Source organism: Panthera onca (assembly GCF_046562875.1).
Source record: "Panthera onca isolate mPanOnc1 chromosome E1 unlocalized genomic scaffold, mPanOnc1 haplotype 2 h2.Chr16_ul_7, whole genome shotgun sequence".
Taxonomy (NCBI): Eukaryota; Metazoa; Chordata; class Mammalia; order Carnivora; family Felidae; genus Panthera; species Panthera onca.
In genome coordinates this window covers 640,008-656,488 of record NW_027675821.1, presented here as the reverse complement: position 1 = coordinate 656,488, position 16,481 = coordinate 640,008, and the positions used below count along the sequence as shown (strand labels likewise).

The 16,481-nt window shown below is 40.1% G+C and overlaps 1 protein-coding gene and 1 long non-coding RNA gene across 8 annotated transcripts in view; one reads left to right on the top strand and one right to left on the bottom strand.

Annotated features, from left to right (window-relative positions):
- LOC145715182 (leucine-rich repeat-containing protein 37A2-like) overlaps positions 1-16,481 on the bottom strand; it is a 45,159-nt gene that overhangs the window by 27,161 nt on the left and 1,517 nt on the right. Inside the window, exons 2-5 of one of the 7 annotated variants that reach the window (XM_081794856.1) lie at positions 14,563-14,634; positions 9,228-9,299; positions 5,071-5,142; positions 4,275-4,355 (exon numbers count right to left, since the gene is read on the bottom strand). In XM_081794856.1, coding sequence (XP_081650982.1) covers positions 4,275-4,355; positions 5,071-5,142; positions 9,228-9,299; positions 14,563-14,634 — 297 coding nt within the window. Of the gene's footprint in view, positions 1-628; positions 684-776; positions 1,019-1,078; positions 1,136-1,741; positions 1,905-4,274; positions 4,356-5,070; positions 5,143-9,227; positions 9,300-14,562; positions 14,635-16,481 lie in introns of those variants that run through there. The other 6 variants (XM_081794857.1, XM_081794861.1, XM_081794858.1 and 3 more) reach the window with 6 other exon arrangements.
- LOC144615219 (uncharacterized) lies at positions 3,305-8,964 on the top strand. The gene is made up of 3 exons (XR_014137204.1): positions 3,305-3,584; positions 4,277-4,331; positions 8,618-8,964. It is a non-coding gene; the product is annotated as an uncharacterized LOC144615219 (long non-coding RNA).

The following is a 16,481-nucleotide window of genomic DNA, read 5'->3' as shown; positions in this document are numbered from 1 at the left end:
CGCCCAAAAGGCCGGTTGTCATTCAGGTCCTACCTAGTGCCAGGGAATGCGGAATTGTATTACTCGCGAAGCTTCTTAAGTGGTTCTGTCACTTATTGACAGTGTGAACCTAGGCAAGTCACCCGATGTCTCTGAGTTTCAACTTCCTCATCCCCGAAATGAGGATGATACTACCTGTATCACAAGAGTTGCTGGAAAAACGAAAATGAAGTGGCGTGTGAGGGGCCACGTCCGGAGCATTTCCCACGTGCCAGGCTCTATTCTAAGAGTTTAAGACACACTGTCTTACTTGCAGCACAAGCGAAAGGTCTTAGCGTAGTGCCGGAGCGCAGTAAATACCTAACAGAGGTAGGTATTAAAGAAATGATATGGGGCAGAGGAGCAACTACCATGCTTCCCAGAGAAAGAAGATGCCTTGGCATATACGTGGGAAGAATCAGAGGCAGCTGGGAGAAGAAAAGTAACAGTTGGGTATGACTATCGCAAAGCTTCTGAACTACCACACACGGAAAATAATAAAAGTTACCCTAAATCACCCCAAAAGGACAGCCCTGAGTTGTCATCTTCATCCTTAACGTTGATGCCTTTCTGAATCTGAGAAGAAGCTGCCAGGATTTCCAGTACATACCAAAAAGCGATGACAATATCCTGAAGTGTGTCAACTTGTGTGGGCACGCAGCCGTCTAAAAGGAAGCAGATGCCAGTTGACTGGGGGAGCGTTAGGGCGTCAATGTGACTGCGGCTCGACTTTGCCTTCAGAGGGTGGCCACACCTACCTCAACGATATTCTCAACAATAATTCAAAAGGGGTAAGGCTTAGATTTTCCTTATTCTCCCTTAGAGCTTATGTTCTTGGCACAATACTGATGCGCCACAGACGAGCCAGCATGTGAATGTGCTCTATCCCGATAAGGTACAGCCTTTCTACATCGTAGAGTCCTTCGGCTTCTAAACTCATGGAGCTCGTACTGTTAGAAGCAATGAAGTGAATTTTTTAAAATAAGCCATCGGTCTGCACCTGTGTAGGTGAATGAAGGAGAAGCACTTTAAAGTCAGGAAAAAAAAAAGTATACTTAACATTTAGGATTATCAACCACTGTTGGTTTTCCATAATATATTTCATTCCTGATTTCATCTGAAAGAAATAGGATTATTACTACCATTCAAAAAGTGGTACCTTATTAATAAACTCTTGGCATGGCTTTGAGGTGGATTTCAGATTCAAAATAGACTTTACCACACCGCTAACGTGTTCACTCAGTGTTTATCAATAACTTAAGAGGCTTCATTCAAAAAACTTACTGAGATAGAATTACCTGAAACCCAGGGGTGTATCGAGGCCTTGTAGGGTCTGAACCTCATCTACTTTGGGAAATCCTGCCTCATCAAAACATGCAAAATTATGCGTACAGGAACTGCGAGGGTCCCTCCCAAGACTTTGGAAGGGGCCTATGTAAGTGAGAAGACCTGAAGTTTAAGCTTCAGTCAGTTCAAGATAAATCCACCTCAGCTGGGGCCCAAAAGGTTTACAAACTTATTTAATGCTGGAGAAAATATTGTTTCAACTTATAAACACCCCAGTAATTAAGTCACATAGGTAATAACGTGACTGAATTCACGGGATGGCATCTCCCTTGCGCATGCTCTCTTTCTCTCAGAATAAATAAATAAACGTTAAAAAGAAAAAAGAAAAGAAAAGTTTGGCCCCAAACAAGGAGCCCAACCTCCAATACACACTTACTGTACTGTGATAATTTTTTGGAAGTTAACTGTGAATTCGTTTTAGTAGTACAGCTCTATTCAAACCACATTGAAAGGGCGGGCCTACGCCGGCTGACTCCATCTTGTTCTGTGTCCTTCACCTTGACCACACCTCCTCCCCTTGAGTAACCCCCCCCCCCCACCTGCCTAACAGCACTCTTCCCCAGGACCCTTCCCCAGCCAATCAGCTGAGGCCACAGCCATTACCTCACCAACTGCCCCTAGGCCCCCATAAAACCTTTGTCCTTTTGAAACTGGCTCTCTCTCCCCGGTATCTCACCTCTGCATCAGTGCAGGTAGGGGATTGAGCTCGAGCTAGCTCGAATAAAGGCTCTTTTGCTTTTACATCGGACTCGGCTCCCTGGCGGTATTTGGGGATCACGAATTCTGGGCATAACACACATGACATGAGTATTAATTTATTCTCAATACCAGCTAGCTCTGGTTCTTTAATTACCTTTTTCTGTCATGTAAGATTGATGAGGGAGCATGAGGCAAGTTGAGGGCAAGATACAAGTTAGCACATGCCCCTGCCCCAGGTGGGATATGTGTGATTCTGGCTGCTCGAGGACAAAGGAAAGGAAAGAAAACAAATGGTTAACTGATAAGAGATCTCAGTCGGGCAAGATAGGAGTTTCCATCAGTTTACAAATATCTTAGTAAATTACAAGAAAAAGGCAATCTTATCAATAGCCTAATCGCCAGAAACCTACAGAATCAGCTTCCTGGAGACCCCACATCACCCCTCCATAGTGATATGGGGAACAAAGGCAAGAAGGAAATCTCAGGTAAAATTAAATTTCCTTATAACCTGCAGCCTATTGACAGATACTTGAGGCAGGCAAATAAAATATTTCTCCAGGAACTCCCTACTGTCTTAATGCTTTGCTAGACGGAAAAACAACCTTAGCTTGACAATAGCAAGGCCTCTGGTATCTTAGGAGTCCTCTTTCACATATCACAGTCCCTCTGGAGACTTCCCTTTTGACTTGACCTCCCAATTCCATAGCATATAACCTGTCACTCTTCACAACCCCAGCGCAGTTCTTTCTGCCCACGGTCCTGTCCCTGTGCTTTAATAAAATCACCTTTTTGCACCAAAGACATGTTCAAGAATTCTTTCTTGGCCGTCGGCTCCCGACTCCCCACCATCTCCCCAAAACTTCATCAAGATGAACGTGGAAACTCAACACAAGCAAGTTGTTGCCTTTTCCACAACAAATCTTTTCTATTCCACAACCATCCCCTACTTTGTCACCCCCTAGCTCGTTACCCTGCTGCACTGATGCCAGCATGGCTCACATACGTTTTCCCATCAACGGCCATCTTTTTCTCCTTCCAGTATGAAAGATTCTTGGGGACAGTCCCTGTGTATTCTTTGTACCCCCAGTACTTAGTACACTGTCGACATAGAGTGCGCGTGGCACTGAGTGTTTTTCAATGAATTCATTCATTGTTATCAACGGATTCCACCCTATTTTGTCCTGTATTGCCTACCTAACTATGAAATTCAGATTCTTGGAAGAGACTCTCGGTGTTATAAGATGCTTAGTAGAGGTGGTGAGTTTTAAGACATTATATTGACACCACTAAAACCTCTTGGTGGAGAAACTCAATGAGCCCGTTCTCTGGCATGCCGGCAAAACAAAAAACTGACCCTCAGTATTCTTTCCCCAAGTTAGGCATCAGCAAATTAATGAGAGGAGAGAGGAGGCCCCTGCTCTTGGGCACCCGCAGGAACTTACTCCAGCTCCGGACACACCGTAAACACTTTCATCTAACGGAAGATAAGTTGTGAAATCGGATTTCTGAACCACAAGACAGTAAGACAGTCTTTTCCAGCGTCTGCTTTAGAGGAGGGTCTTCAACCTTGAGTCTAAAAATCCCCCTCAGGCCACTGAACATGTCCAGTATGATTTGCTTTTTTACAGAGAAATCACAGAATTTTCCGGCTGAAAGGGAATAACATACTTCTTAATTGAAGAGTGGTCAGGAAAGAAAACACATGGAGAGCAGTGCCCTGTGGCAGGCATTCAGGAGTTCTTTCTGCTTTCCTGATGGCTCAAGAAGCACCCACACCTTTTGCTGCCTGGAAAACTCTGTGCTAAACTTAGTTCTTTGAAGTTCTCTTTTGCATAGGAAACTTGCACATGAGCAGGAATCAAAGTTAAATTCAAAAGTGGATTTCAAGGACCATGCACACCTTGGGGAAGCATCACTGTCACGAATTCCCATGATAATACTGACTTGGGTGTTACTTGCTTGGGGCTTTCATTGCCCACACAAAGCTGGGTACGAGGGAGGGCAGAGAGTGCCATTTAGGAGTTAAGACAAGTCTCTTGGCCTCTTTGTACCTTAGTTTCCTCATTTGAAAAAAAAAAAATGGATTTTAAGACCTACTTTCCAGAATTCATACTGGGTTTATTAACACACACCTAACCAATCACTGTATGATATTTTTACATGTAGTTTTTTTTTTTTTTTTACATGTATTCATTTTCTATTTCACTTACAGCTTGTGTAAAAACGGCATTCCATGCCAGGCCTGAAATGTTCCAAAGCTCAGTTCGGTGAGTAAATTGCAACCAAGATTTCTACACACACACACACACACACAAAAACAAGACAAACAAAGAGAAAAAAAAGATATTCTTTCAGAATATTTATCCTTTGGCAGTGATTCTAATTTATAGATAATGAAACATAACCACAATACTCTCTCCATACACTAAAGAAATCTCACTAGGAAAGATACTTGCCTTTTTAAAAAAATATTTGCATGAAAGATTTATACTTTCATGTTTATACATGTGGTGCATTAGATACAAATCAGTAAATGCTCAATAAATACTTGTGTTAAGTAAGTATTTTTTTCTAGAGAAGTAAGTTTATTTCTCTAGAAAAACGTTTCACAACTTTAGCACTGTTGAGATTTATGGTTGGATAATCTTTGTTATGGGGGGGGGGGTGCTGCCCTGTGAACTGTAGGGTGTGACAGCAGCCCTGGCCTCCACCCACTAGATGCCAGGAGCACATCTACAGTCTGACAATCAAAAATGTCTCCAGACACTACCAAGTGTCACCTGGATGCAAAATCACCCTGGCAGAGAACTGCTGCTCTAGAACGATTCACTCTGATCTCTATAATAACTCTCACACCAAACTTTGCCACAGACAAAAAAGATTTGCTACATAATTTTAGTAGCTTTCGACTAATAAAGGTTCATTCATTCCAAATGAATAACAAAGAGGTTTACAATTAAGTTTAATACAAATTCCAAATATAATGAAATTATATTTGTAACTTACATAAACTTCAAAAAAGGTAGTGATTCAAATGTACGTCTTTCAATAGATTGTATTTTATTGCAGGATAAATCTCTAGGAAAAGGAAAAGGAAAATATTGCCTCAATTAGCTATAAGATATCTAATTAGTAGGATGGTAGTATTGAATAAGTAGCTTTTGGCTAAACTCTGAGTATTAGGAATTGTTAATTGAACCTTCCAGAGCCCCTAACCCTGTCCTCACCTTTCTTAAGAGTCTCACCTTTGTGATCTTCATACATAAAATATACAACTATAGATCTTGATAGATCTTGGAAGTAATGTTTCCTGAGAGCAGAAGAATTGATTAAATGACTTTTTGTGGCCTCATCAATTTCTAAATTATGAGCTCAAAGTTGTGATCGCCACATATAATTTCTTTTTTTTTTTTTTTTTTTCAACGTTTATTTATTTTTGGGACAGAGAGAGACAGAGCATGAACGGGGGAGGGACAGAGAGAGAGGGAGACACAGAATCGGAAACAGGCTCCAGGCTCCGAGCCATCAGCCCAGAGCCTGACGCGGGGCTCGAACTCACGGACCGTGAGATCGTGACCTGGCTGAAGTCGGACGCTTAACCGACTGCGCCACCCAGGCGCCCCTATAATTTCTAACATTAAAAGGGATATTCTCACATTAGCACACCTTCCTGGTTTAGTTCTACTTCTTGACACCAAGTCAATACCAGAAGAGGTAAAAGATACCTTTTCATTTAACTTGAAAAGAAGTTACTCCTCTAATCAATACCTAACTTTGAACGAACTCAGAATTATATTATCATATTAATAGAAATTTATTTTTGGTTGTACGTTGCCTAAACGGTCTATGAATTTATCAATTGCTTCAGCTGCAAGTGGGGCCAACAAAAAAACAACACGGTCCTGGATTTTTATTTGGAAACACCCATTCTTGATTATGGTTGACCCTCTTATTTCCATGGATTTCAGCCGAGTCCCTCACTTTCCACCTACATGGGTACCACCATCTTCTGACTGGCATTTTCATCTCTGGTCTCTCCCATTCTAATCTATACTGCACACAGTCACCAGATTAATTCTCCAGGAGTGGTTCTCAAATATCAGAGTCACTTGGGAACTTACTCAAGATGCAAATTCTCAGCTCTACTCTGGACTGAGTGAATCAGGAACTGTGGAGGTGGAACCTGTGTTCTGACAAGGCCTCCCGGTGACCCTGGTGCAGTCTAAAGTTTGTCCTAGAGCACTGCTGTGATAACACGGTAGCCTGGCATATTATCCAAGGCCTTCAAAATCCTAAATCCGGCTCTAGTTTCCTACTCTACAGATACCAAAGAAATTTCTCCTGCATTTTGCCTTTCACTCACTCTATCTTGCAAGCATATTCTTCCCAAGATGTCTATCTGATGATACGTCATAGCCATTCAAGGTTCTGTTCAAACAGTATTTCTCTAGTAACTTCCCTGATCCAACTTGAAGTCTTCCCCCCCTCTTCTGTGTTCCAAAAACAACTTATACTTCTCATTGCCCAAATCCATTTCTTCCCCTCCCCCTCTCCTCCTCCTCCTTCTTCTCCTTCTTTTAATTTTTTAAAGTAGACTCCACGCCCAACCTGGGGCTTGAACTCACGACCCTGAGATCAAGAGTCGCATGCTCTACTGACTCAGCCGGTCAGGTGCCCCAATTTCTTCTTAATATAGTTATTCTGGCATTCCATTTCCTCTGGGCATAAACTCCATGAAAGTATGGACTAGTCTTGCTCATCTGCGTTGTCTACTGTGTTTAAAACTGATGCATGGACAAAGAACAAACTCAAATATTTATAAAATAAATTAACAGCTGGGTAGTGAGTAGAAGGAGCAAAACGACTGAAAAGAAATGTGGTTTTACGACTTTGTGGCTCCCTCTTCTGCACTTTGTCAGTGCTTCATCATCCATTTAGTGCTTAGGCATTATGGTTTAAGCTTCTGTTTATTTTCCCTGTGAAATCATGAGTTCCTACAAGGGTGGGAAGCCTGTCTTAACCATCTGCGTGCCTATGGTACTGGGCATAGGGCCTGTCACATTCTTTTTTAGGTTTTGATTCACATTTTTTTTGAATGAATGAATGAGAACACTTCACCTGACATGAAATAATTGGCTTACAAAGTACCTCATAGTAGAAATAATGAAAGGCCCTATCCATTGCGCAGTTTGTCTCTTTTGGTTTTCTCCAAACTGTGTTTGTAACGTTTGGAGCCCAGATGGCAGAGGTAGCCAAGAAGACCAATACAAAGTGGTTGTCCCCTAAGACTTGGAAGGTTTGATAATTTGAAGGACTATTTTTAGTGTCATATGAGATTCTTTTTACTCACTACCCTTAAGCCTTCCACATTTGCAAGAAGAATCTATTTTCTAAAGCACATCATTAATAAGGATTAATGAGGGGTGCCTGGATGGCTTAGTCGATTGAGCATCTGACTTCGTTCGGTTCAGGTCATGATCTCACTGCTCATGAATTCGAGCCCCGCATCAGGCTCTGGGCCAACAGCTCAGAGACTGAAGCCCGCTTCGGATTCTGTGTCTCCCTCTCTCTCTGTGCCTACCCTGCTCATACTCTGTCTCTCTCTCTCTCTCTCTCAAAAATAAATAAACATTAAAAAAATTTTTTAAAAAGGATTAATGAAATACACAGCTTTGCATGGCATGGACAAAGAATAAACACTGAACCTCCATAGCAAAGAACATTAGTATCTCTGTATGTCTAATGTACAGAGATATATGCAAACATTTCTTCCTTGACAATGAGGCTGGAGAGATGTTTATTCTGTAATTAGCGAAGTTAGAGGCATTTCTGATGTTTGTTTAGTGTAAACATTTCTAACTATACCACTTAACCATCATTATATTTTTAAAGATTTCATTTTTTTTAAGTAATCTCTATACCTAACATGGGGCTCTAACCTACAACCTCGAGATCAAGAGTTGCAGACTCTAATGACTGAGACAGCCACGTGCCCCTTAGCCATCATTTTTTTAATGTTTATTTATTTTTGAGAGAGACAGAGCATGAGTGGGGGAGGGGCAGAGAGAGAGGGAGACAGAATCTGAAACAGGCTCCGGGCTCTGAGCTGTCAGCACAGAGCCCGACACGGGGCTCAAACCCACAAACTGTGAGATCACGACCTGAGTCAAAGTCGGACGCCCAACCAACTGAGCCACCCAGGAGCCCCAACCCCTTAACCATCATTTTAAACATCTATTTTTATGGTGGCATAAGAATTTCCACACTGATCACAGGAATCTACTCCTGAAGCCAAGTGCACATTGTATGTTAGCTAACTTAACAATAAATGACATAAAAAATAATAATAAAAAAATAAACTAATAAAATTTCCCACACTGAAATCCTTAATCTCTTAATAATTTAATATGTACTTGGTAATACTGCTTACATAATTCACCTGCTTAGTTAAATATTTAATATTTAAATATTTAATTTAGATTAAATTATTTAAAAATTCTGGGTTAATGGCATTCAAATTAATGTAAGTGTTCTATATTTTCTTGTCTTGTAGGTGACAATTTGAGGTTAACTTCAATTCCTCTCATTTTACTAAGCCAACTTTTTCAAACCTTTTCTGTAAAGGCCAGACAGTAAATATTTTAGGCTTTGCAGGCCATATACGGTCTCTGTCACATATTCTCTGTTTCTTTCTCTTCTTTTCTCTTTTACAGCCCTTTAAGAACATGAAAATCATTCTGAACTCATAGGTTGTATCAAGACAGACCATACACAGGATTTGATCCATGGGCCATAAATAATAAATATAAATAAAAGCAGATGGTATATGAACACTTACATAACAAGGTTCATATGGGTGTCCATAATTGCTCAGACTTCATTACCCCTTTTCCTCTACAACTGAAGGGCTTTTTCCTATATCTTGTCTATAAAATTAAAAAGTTGAAAATGCATAGGAGGTATTTAATGCTAGAGATGGGCTGGGTCCCCACAGACTTACAGAGTTATAGAATTTAATAGAGAGAATTATAGAATTCCACTATAGAGAATTATAGAATTCTACTGTTAGAAGAAATTGTTGCAATTATCCAATTTGAACCCTGTATTTTTTAATAAATAATATAACTAAAAACTCATAATAAATGATGAACTGATTAACTTACAAATACTGGAGGGATAGCAGGCCTTCAAATGTGTCTTTATGTAATTCGGTCAGATAATTGTCCCTGAGAATTCTGCAAAATGAAAAGGTCATTTCTGGGTCAAAATGCAAAAATAACTACAACTATTTGCTACACAGGACCGCTAGATGTGAGAGAAACCTGGGTAATGGTGCCACCAAATACACTAATTCTTATTTAATGTAGGGATGGTGATCTCTGCTGTTTGATTCAAATCTTTTCTTCTCACATACTCCTTTGTCTCTCCCTCTCTCTCTCTCTCTCTCTCTCTCTCTCTCTCTCTCTCTCTCACACACACACACACACACACACACACACACACACCCCTATCCACTCTTCACACCAAAATGTACATTTAATGCCTACTCTCTGGATCACAAAATCTCTGTTAGAACCCAGCCCTGAGTGGCAAAAACATGGACAGAACTGCCACTTCCTCCTCTCTTTTCCCAAATTTTATTGTGGAAGCCCTATTTATAACCATATCAGTGCTACAAGTAAAGCCATCTAATTTTTTTCCCCATCTAAAAAATATCTGTGAGAACTAAAAATGTGCATAAAATGCACATAACATAAATGCTCAGTTTAATAAGTATAGAGTAAATACCCGTGTAACACTATTTGTTCATTCTACTGTTGGTGGATACTAGATTTTTCTAATTTTTAGTTATTATAAACAGTGCTGCTTTGGACATTTTTCTGTTTATATCCTAGTACACATTTGCCTAAGTTTCTCCAGGATTTAACAGGGGTACAAAATTGTCTTCCTAAGAGGTTGTGCTATTTCAAGCTGGCAGATTGAAACATGCCAAGTCTCTACCAAACTCCAAACTCCACCAAAGTCCCTAAGGATGATTAGAAAAGATACAATTAGAAAATCCACAACCTTAGCTCAAAGCCAAGGGAGTAGCTCTACAAACACTCCCCACCAGAAATGCCTTGGAGCCACCTACAGGGTGATTAGCTGGGATACTGCAGTAGGACCAAGGACAGCACATCAACCCCACATCCTTCCTCCTTGGATCTGGCAGCAAAGGGTGTTTTCTTCCAGGCAGGAGCCATTGGTGTTAGAAGGGGGCAGGGTCCCAGAACCCTGGAGGAAGGGTATACACTCTGACTAGCCATTAGAAGTCACCTCCCACCTCTTCTTTAACTCTCAGGGGGACCTGTCACCAATAACAAGCCCCGTGGTTCATTTCACCTCTTCCTTAGGACCAGAAAACAGAAGCAAGTCAAATCTCAACTACAAAGATAAATTGCACTCAGGAATGACCAAATGGAGTGAGAAAGCCAATTCTATTCAGGACAGAAAATAAAAAACAAATATAACAGCTTATAGTCAATGACACAGTTAACAGAGAAAACACAAAAGGATTTGAGAATACCAACATTAATGGGGCACCTGCGTGGCTCAGTCGGTTAAGCATCCGACTTCGGCTCAGGTTGCAGTCCATGGGTTCAAGCCCTGCACTGGGCTCTGTGCTGAAGCTCAGAGCCTGGAGCCTGCTTCCGATTCTGTGTCTCCCTCTCTCTCTGCCCCTCCCCAACTTGCACTCTGTCTCTCACTCTCTCTCTCTCTCAAAACTAAACAGTATACAAAATTTAGAATGGCATCATTAATATATCCTCAGACAGAGGTAAACAGTACATCTAATAAAAAGAACCAACTCAAGATTATATGAATGAAAAGTATTATCATTAGTAAAAAACTCAGTCTATGAGCAGCAGAAACGGTCGTTGAATAAATTAGAAAACTTGAGAGATCTGGCCACTGATTTCTTACCAATACTTGAAATTCTATGTATTTATTATATTTACATATTTGTTTTTATATTATATATTTGTAAACCCCTTGACAAGTGGGATATTTGGTCAGTTTTGTTCTTGGGCTTATATCCCTGGCATGTAAAACAGTTCCTGGGACATAGGAGATGCTCCATAAATATTTGTTGAATGAATTCAGAAAGTGACAGGTATCAATTTGCAAATATACTACTTTTAATTAAAACAAATCATTCATTTATCATCATTTATGAGAATAAGTACAACTTCACAGGAAAACAAATGTCTTTCTCCACCTCCGCCCCAATTTGTGACTCAATCTTTTGAGACAAGAACCTTTTGAGAATTTCATAAAAGCTATGGAATGGACCCTTTCCCTAGAAAACTGCACTTTCTTGAATACGTGCAAAGGTGTGCATGCGATTTCAATTTGCAGACCATCCCTTTAGGGCTCAGGTCCGTGAATAGAATGGACTGAATTTGTGGGTGCCAAACTTGGATGGGAAATAGAATCACATCTCTATTTTCACAAACCTCTAACTAGAATTAGCATTTCCTTCCATTATGAATGTAGGCAACAAACCACAGATTAGTGTAGTTAATTTGGTCCCCAGCAGAAATCAGATATTTTCATATCACATATTTGGCGTGGATATCTCAAAATATCATTTATTCTCATCAGTACCTTGAAGTTATAATAGTTAGTAGGCGTACCATTATATTTTGTTATTTAATATTCTAACAGAAGCAGATTTATTGCTATATCACTAATCTTTTTAAAAAATTTTTGAAAACTCTATTTCCACATAATTTCCTTTTCCTATATATTTTAACTTATTATACATTTGAAAACATTATCCCAAGAACATAAGCTTCTGCAGATCATCAATACATATATAGAAGGGTGCCTGGGTGGCTCAGTCTGTTAAGTGTCCAACTTCAGCTCAGGTCATGATCTCACGGTTCGTGGGTTCGAGCCCCACATTGGGCTCTCTGCTGACAGATCAGAGCCTGGAGCCTGCTTCCAATTCTGTGTCTCCCTCTCTTTCTGCCCCTCCCCTGTTCATGCTCTGTCTCTCAGCAATAAATAAATGTTGAAAAAAATTTTTTTTTAAATTTGATATATAGAAAAAAAGGTTAAAAATCCTGCCCCAGGGGACTATTGACCCATAGTTAAAAACTTCTGTCTTACAAGGCATAACCCTCAAGCTGAATTAGAAATCATCAAATCTTGGGGCACCTGGGTGGCTCAGTTGCTTAAGTGTCTGACTTCGGCTCAAGTCATCATTTCACAGTTTGTGGGGTCGAGCCCCACATCAGGCTCTGTGCTGACAGCTCGGAGCCTAGAGCCTGCTTTGGACTCTGTGTCTCCCTCTCTCTCTGCCCCTTCCCTGCTCACTCTCTCTCTCTCTCTCTCTCTCTCTCTCAAAAATAAATAAACATTTAAAAATTTTTTAAGAATCATCAAATCTTACCAGATTCATCTTCTAGTATATAAACTACCAAATACACGCTTTTCAAAAAATATTTTTTTAATTTCAGTTTATTTTTTTTAATAGGTAATATATATTTGCATGGCTCAGAATTCCAAAGGTATATAATACACAATTCAAAGTTTTTCTCCTACCCCTGTCCCTCAGCCTACCCACTCTCTCCACTCTCTCTTGTTCCTTGTGCCAAATTACTTTCATTTTTCTTACAAGTTTGGGAAATAAGATCTCCAAGTTAGATACTATCATGAGAAAATATAAACTATATATAGTATTTAAGAAATTCATAAAATTCATAAGAAAACAACTACCTTGTTCTACCATTTGTCCCTTACCAGTAAGGTTATCAGACTAAGGGGCAGGGGGGAATCTACTTTAGGGGGATCATAATCCCTACATTTAGATTACTATGACTGTTATGTCTTTTATTATTAATTCAGAAGTCATTTATGACTTATCTACCCAAGTTGAACTAATGATATGACACACAATCTGTCATGAAAAATGCCAGTCAGTTACTTTGAGTATAATATTGTTTCCAAAATTACTTGTGTCTACACTGACTTTTTCTACAAATCAATTTTAAAAAAAGATAACAACAAAATTGGCAAAGGACAGAAAATTCAGACAAGAAACACAAATGCCCAGGAAACATACAGAGATATTTAAATGTATACGTAATCAGAAAAATTCAAATTCAGAAGGGACCCATTTTATTCACCCACCAGATCAGCCAAGAAATGGAGAATATCCAAGAGTGGGAGGGTAGGAGGAAATGAATGCTGTCATGGTGTATGGATTGGTGTGTAAATTGGCACACCTTTTTTGAGGGCAATTAAAATTGTATATATCGACATCGTCTTCATCCCAACAGTTCCATTTCCAGGGATCTATTCTACAGAAATACCCACCCACGTACACAAAGATGCATGTATGAGGTGGTCCATGCAGCAATGCATGTAATAAGAAAACTGGACACAGCCTAAACATCCATCAGGAGGGGAATTACTAAATCGTAATACACTCATACTATGGAATATTATGCAGCAGCTTGCATGGATGGGGTAACCCTCTATGTACTGGAAGAAAAAAAGTCTAAGACATACCACGAAGCAAAAGAATCGAGTTGTAGGATGTTACAATTTATGTAAAAAAAAGATAAACTCACACAACAAACCTATTTTGCTGTAAATATGTATGTAGGCAAATGCATGGAAAAAGGTCTGGAAGGATATATACTAAATCCAGAGTAGTGGCTATCCCAGCAGTGGGGGGATTAGAACATAAGGCAGGTGTTCACTAGATCTGTTATTTCATCAAAAAAAATTTTTTTAATGTTTATTTATTTTTGAGACAGAGAGAGAGAGGGAATGAATGAGCAGGAGAGGGGCAGAGAGAGAGGGAGACAGAATCCGAAGCAGGCTCCAGGCTCTGAGCTGTCAACACAGAGCCCAACGTGGGGCTTGAACCCACGAACCGTTGAGATTATGACCTGAGCCGAAGTTGGACACTTAACCGAATAAGCCCCCCAGGTCCCCCTGTTATTTCATTTTTATATATTGAGACTATAATCACGTATTCCTTGTATAATGGAAAATAAGTTGAAATTGATTCTAATTTTAAAGGGAACCTGCCAAATTTAATTTTTAAAATAAACACAGATGGGGCGCCTGGGTGGCTCAGTCGGTTAAGCGGCCGACTTCAGCTCAGGTCATGATCTCGCGGTCCGTGAGTTCGAGCCCTGCGTCGGGCTCTGTGCTGACAGCTCAGAGCCTGGAGCCTGTTTCAGATTCTCTGTCTCCCTCTCTCTGACCCTCCCCCGTTCATGCTCTGTCTCTCTCTGTTTCAAAAATAAATAAACGTTAAAAAAAAAATTAACACAGAATTGCAATCGGTAGAGGTCGAGTTGGGATATGGAAGGGGAAACACCTTTCCTCAGAGCTACTGACTTCAAAGTTCTGGACCAAGAAGGACCTTAGAATGCAGTTAGTTTTTTTTTTTGTTTTTTTTTTTTTTGTATTCGTATTTGGAGAGAATATACTCACAGTTTCTCAGCCCAACGGTATCCCTTCCATACATTTTCATCAATGTGAGAAATAGAGTTTCCTTGGAAATTTCTGTGAAGAAACACAGTTCAGATCCTTGAATAGGTAGGAAAGGAATGAACAGAATAAATAAAAGAATCACTGGCAACCTTGTGGGGAATATTCCAATGCAGTAAATGCCAACTTTCTAATTTCCGCGGCTATCAGCATCCCAGGTGGTGCAATTAATAAAGAGATAGCGTGGGGCCACTGGCACAAACAAGCCAGCTCCTTAGAACCTGAACTTCCTATTTGTTCCATTCCTTGGGTAGATAACGCCTGTTAATTACTCTGGAGATAAGTATTTTTTTCCCCCAAATCACTTATGTGTCTAAAATGGTTCCTTCCACAAATCAATGAGAAAATAATAATTCAACGAAAAAAATGGTAAAAAATTTACCATTATCAGCAAACAAATGTAAAGAAGCCCTCTACTGAAACCTCTCTAGGTGTTAGAAGGATAAGGGAAGTTAGAAATTAGAATAACTAACATGGAAAGATTTCTTAGACATATTGTATAGGGAAAAGCAACAAATCACTGGGCAAGGAATTAAAAAGTATCCCCTCATTAGGAAATTAGGAAAAAATGCAAAGGAAAGAGATGGGAAGGAAGGACACACACCAAAAAGGTGACAGGAGTTATCTTATGAGTGGTAGGGAGGGTGGGGTGGGATTTTCACGTTTTATCCTCTATACCTGTGACATTAAAAACAAAAAAAAGTATCCATGATAATTCATGTATCCATGAATTACACATGTTTAAGAGAAGCTATTAAATGCCTGAGGTTCAGTTTCAACCGCTAACTCTGCGTATGACTTTGAATCTTTACCTTTAGTTTTGTCCTCTTCCCTCAGCAACAGCTTACCTGGTCAGTTTATATACACATTTTTTTCAGGGGAGTCAGGAATAAATTCAAAACAGATACCCATCTGCCCATGTGCCTGGTGGACATTTCCAGTCAACCTGAAGCCTTCTGGTTGCTCTGTGTTCCCTGGTAAAAGATGCCTCAACTTCCATCATTCTCCTTATCTGGGACAGAAGTTTCAGAGTAATATCTGAGTTTTCTCTTTCCCGTGCACACCCCACCCGCGACTGTCATCAGTTAGTCTATCTTGTCACTTCCTCCTTTGCAGTGCTCTCAAGGCTTTTCTTTCTACTCTTTTCAGCCACTCTGAGTCGGCCCCTTGTTACTTTATTCCCAGGTTTTGTTAGAACATTCTATCTGGTCTCGCTGGATCAAGCTCTCCTCTCCAGATCGGCCTATATGGGGAACTGAAAATAATCCTGTTTCAGCGTTCTGTATATCTCATGCTTGAAAACTTTCAATGGCTCTCTATAACTCAGAATCTAACGTTCAAACCTCTCTAGCTGATAGTCAAGGTTTCTCGTAATTGGATCTTTAACTGCTTAACCTAATTCTTAATTCCTGATCATTCCTGCAGCCGTGCCTTTGCCTAGACTTATACCCATTTTTTCTCTATTTAACACATCAGAGCCACTCTTTAAGTCTCAGCTAAAGTGTTAGCTTATCCATGCAGCTCTCCCTGACCTCCATACTCCGCTGATTACAGAGTCTGCTGAATTCCAACACCCATGGTACCTCTTTTAGTACTTAATTACATGCCACCTCCCTTTTTATGACCATTTCCTTTCTTCCCACCTGTCATTTCATGTTCTGAAGACGATTTCATCCTAGTGTGGCGCCCATAGTACTTACTCTTGGGTTGGGCCCAAACTGAGTACTGTATGTGGAAGGCCGGGCGTCAAAGATGAGGTCTGGGGAATCAAAATAATAACAGCTAACACTCATATTTCGCCAGGCACTGATCCAAGTGCTTCATATGTATTACCTCATCTAGATCTCACCATAATCCCATGA